This window comes from Octopus bimaculoides, chromosome 26 (genome assembly GCF_001194135.2).
Source record: "Octopus bimaculoides isolate UCB-OBI-ISO-001 chromosome 26, ASM119413v2, whole genome shotgun sequence".
Classification (NCBI taxonomy): Eukaryota; Metazoa; Mollusca; class Cephalopoda; order Octopoda; family Octopodidae; genus Octopus; species Octopus bimaculoides.
In genome coordinates this window covers 20,165,818-20,167,130 of record NC_069006.1, presented here as the reverse complement: position 1 = coordinate 20,167,130, position 1,313 = coordinate 20,165,818, and the positions used below count along the sequence as shown (strand labels likewise).

General features: G+C 43.7%; 1 protein-coding gene across 1 annotated transcript in view; it reads right to left on the bottom strand.

Annotated features, from left to right (window-relative positions):
* The window catches only part of LOC106868378 (myosin-7), a 9,414-nt gene extending 8,133 nt beyond the window's left edge, over positions 1-1,281 (bottom strand). The window contains exons 1-2 of the mRNA XM_014913602.2: positions 857-1,281; positions 59-175 (exon numbers count right to left, since the gene is read on the bottom strand). Coding sequence (XP_014769088.2) covers positions 59-175; positions 857-1,270 — 531 coding nt within the window. The 5' untranslated portion in view covers positions 1,271-1,281. The remainder of the gene's footprint in view (positions 1-58; positions 176-856) is intronic.
* Positions 1,282-1,313: the final 32 nt, after the last annotated feature.

The following is a 1,313-nucleotide window of genomic DNA, read 5'->3' as shown; positions in this document are numbered from 1 at the left end:
ATTACCAGTAAGCATGTTTCTCCACAAAACTGGGACAACCAGAAGCAGACATACTTACTTGGCCCTCGAGAAGTTCATCTGTTTTCAGTTGCTGATTCTGGAGTTCCTGCTTCAGGCTGTTGTGTTGCTCACCGAGGGCTTCGTTCTGCTCCTGCAGCTGTGCAATTACCACTTGCTGTGGAGTGTTTAGAAGGTTGAGGGTCAGTTAGAGTAAATTACAGGCGTAAAAGCACAGAGCGAATATGAAACATGAAAGGATGGTGGCGGTGACAGTAGCGATGACAACAAAGACAATGACAATGACGGTGATGATGATGATGATGATGATAAGATATTGAGTTCAAATTTTAGCACAAGGCCAGCAAATTCAAGGGCGGAAATAAGCCAAGGTAATCAACTAATCAACTCCAGTGATCAACTGGTAGTTATTTCATCTGAGAGTAACTTTCTAGGTACAATCCCATGGTCATTCATGACCAAAGGGGATCTCCTCTCCTCCTATAATACAAGCTAGATATTTATACAGATGTTTCCTTTCCTGAAGATATATATCATCATTGTCATCATTTAACATCTGCTTTCCATGCTAGCATGGGTTGGACGATTTGACTGAGGACTGGTGAAACCAGATGGCTACACCAGGCTCCAATCTGATTTGGCAGAGTTTCTACAGCTGGATGCCCTTCCTAACGCCAACCACTCCGAGAGTGTAGTGGGTGCTTTTACGTGCCACCAGCACGAAGGCCAGTCAGGCGGTACTGGCAACGGCCACGCTCAAAGTGGTGTATTTTACGTGCCATATGTACATTTTTGGGGGCAGATTCTGTATTTAGACATTTGAAGAAATCAAACTTACTTGTTGCTTTCCTTCTTCTTCTTTCTCCATCTTGTACTTTGCAATGTCACCATTCAGTTCCTCAACAGTTCCTTTCAGACTCTCACTGTACTCATTCGCTTTCTCCAGTTGATCTTCCAGCTGTTCTTTCTCCTTGGTCAGTTTATTGACGCCGGTCTGAAGGTCATCCAAGCGGGCCGACTGCTCCAGTTTAGAACATTTCAGTCGCTCGTAGTCGTTCTTCACTTTGTCATTGTCAGCCTTCTGCTGCTCAATCTCCCGTCGGAATTCCTCCAGCTGGTTCGTCAGCACCGTTTCCTCTTCGCTCAGCTGCAGTTTCTCTTTAATGATCTCATCTCTCTTTGCTTGGATCTCTTTCACCTCGGCATTCAGCAATTCCACTTTCTCAATCAAGTTCTTCTTGTCATTGCTCATTATTTCAGCAATGTCCTTTAAAGAAAAAAAAAAAAAAAAAAAA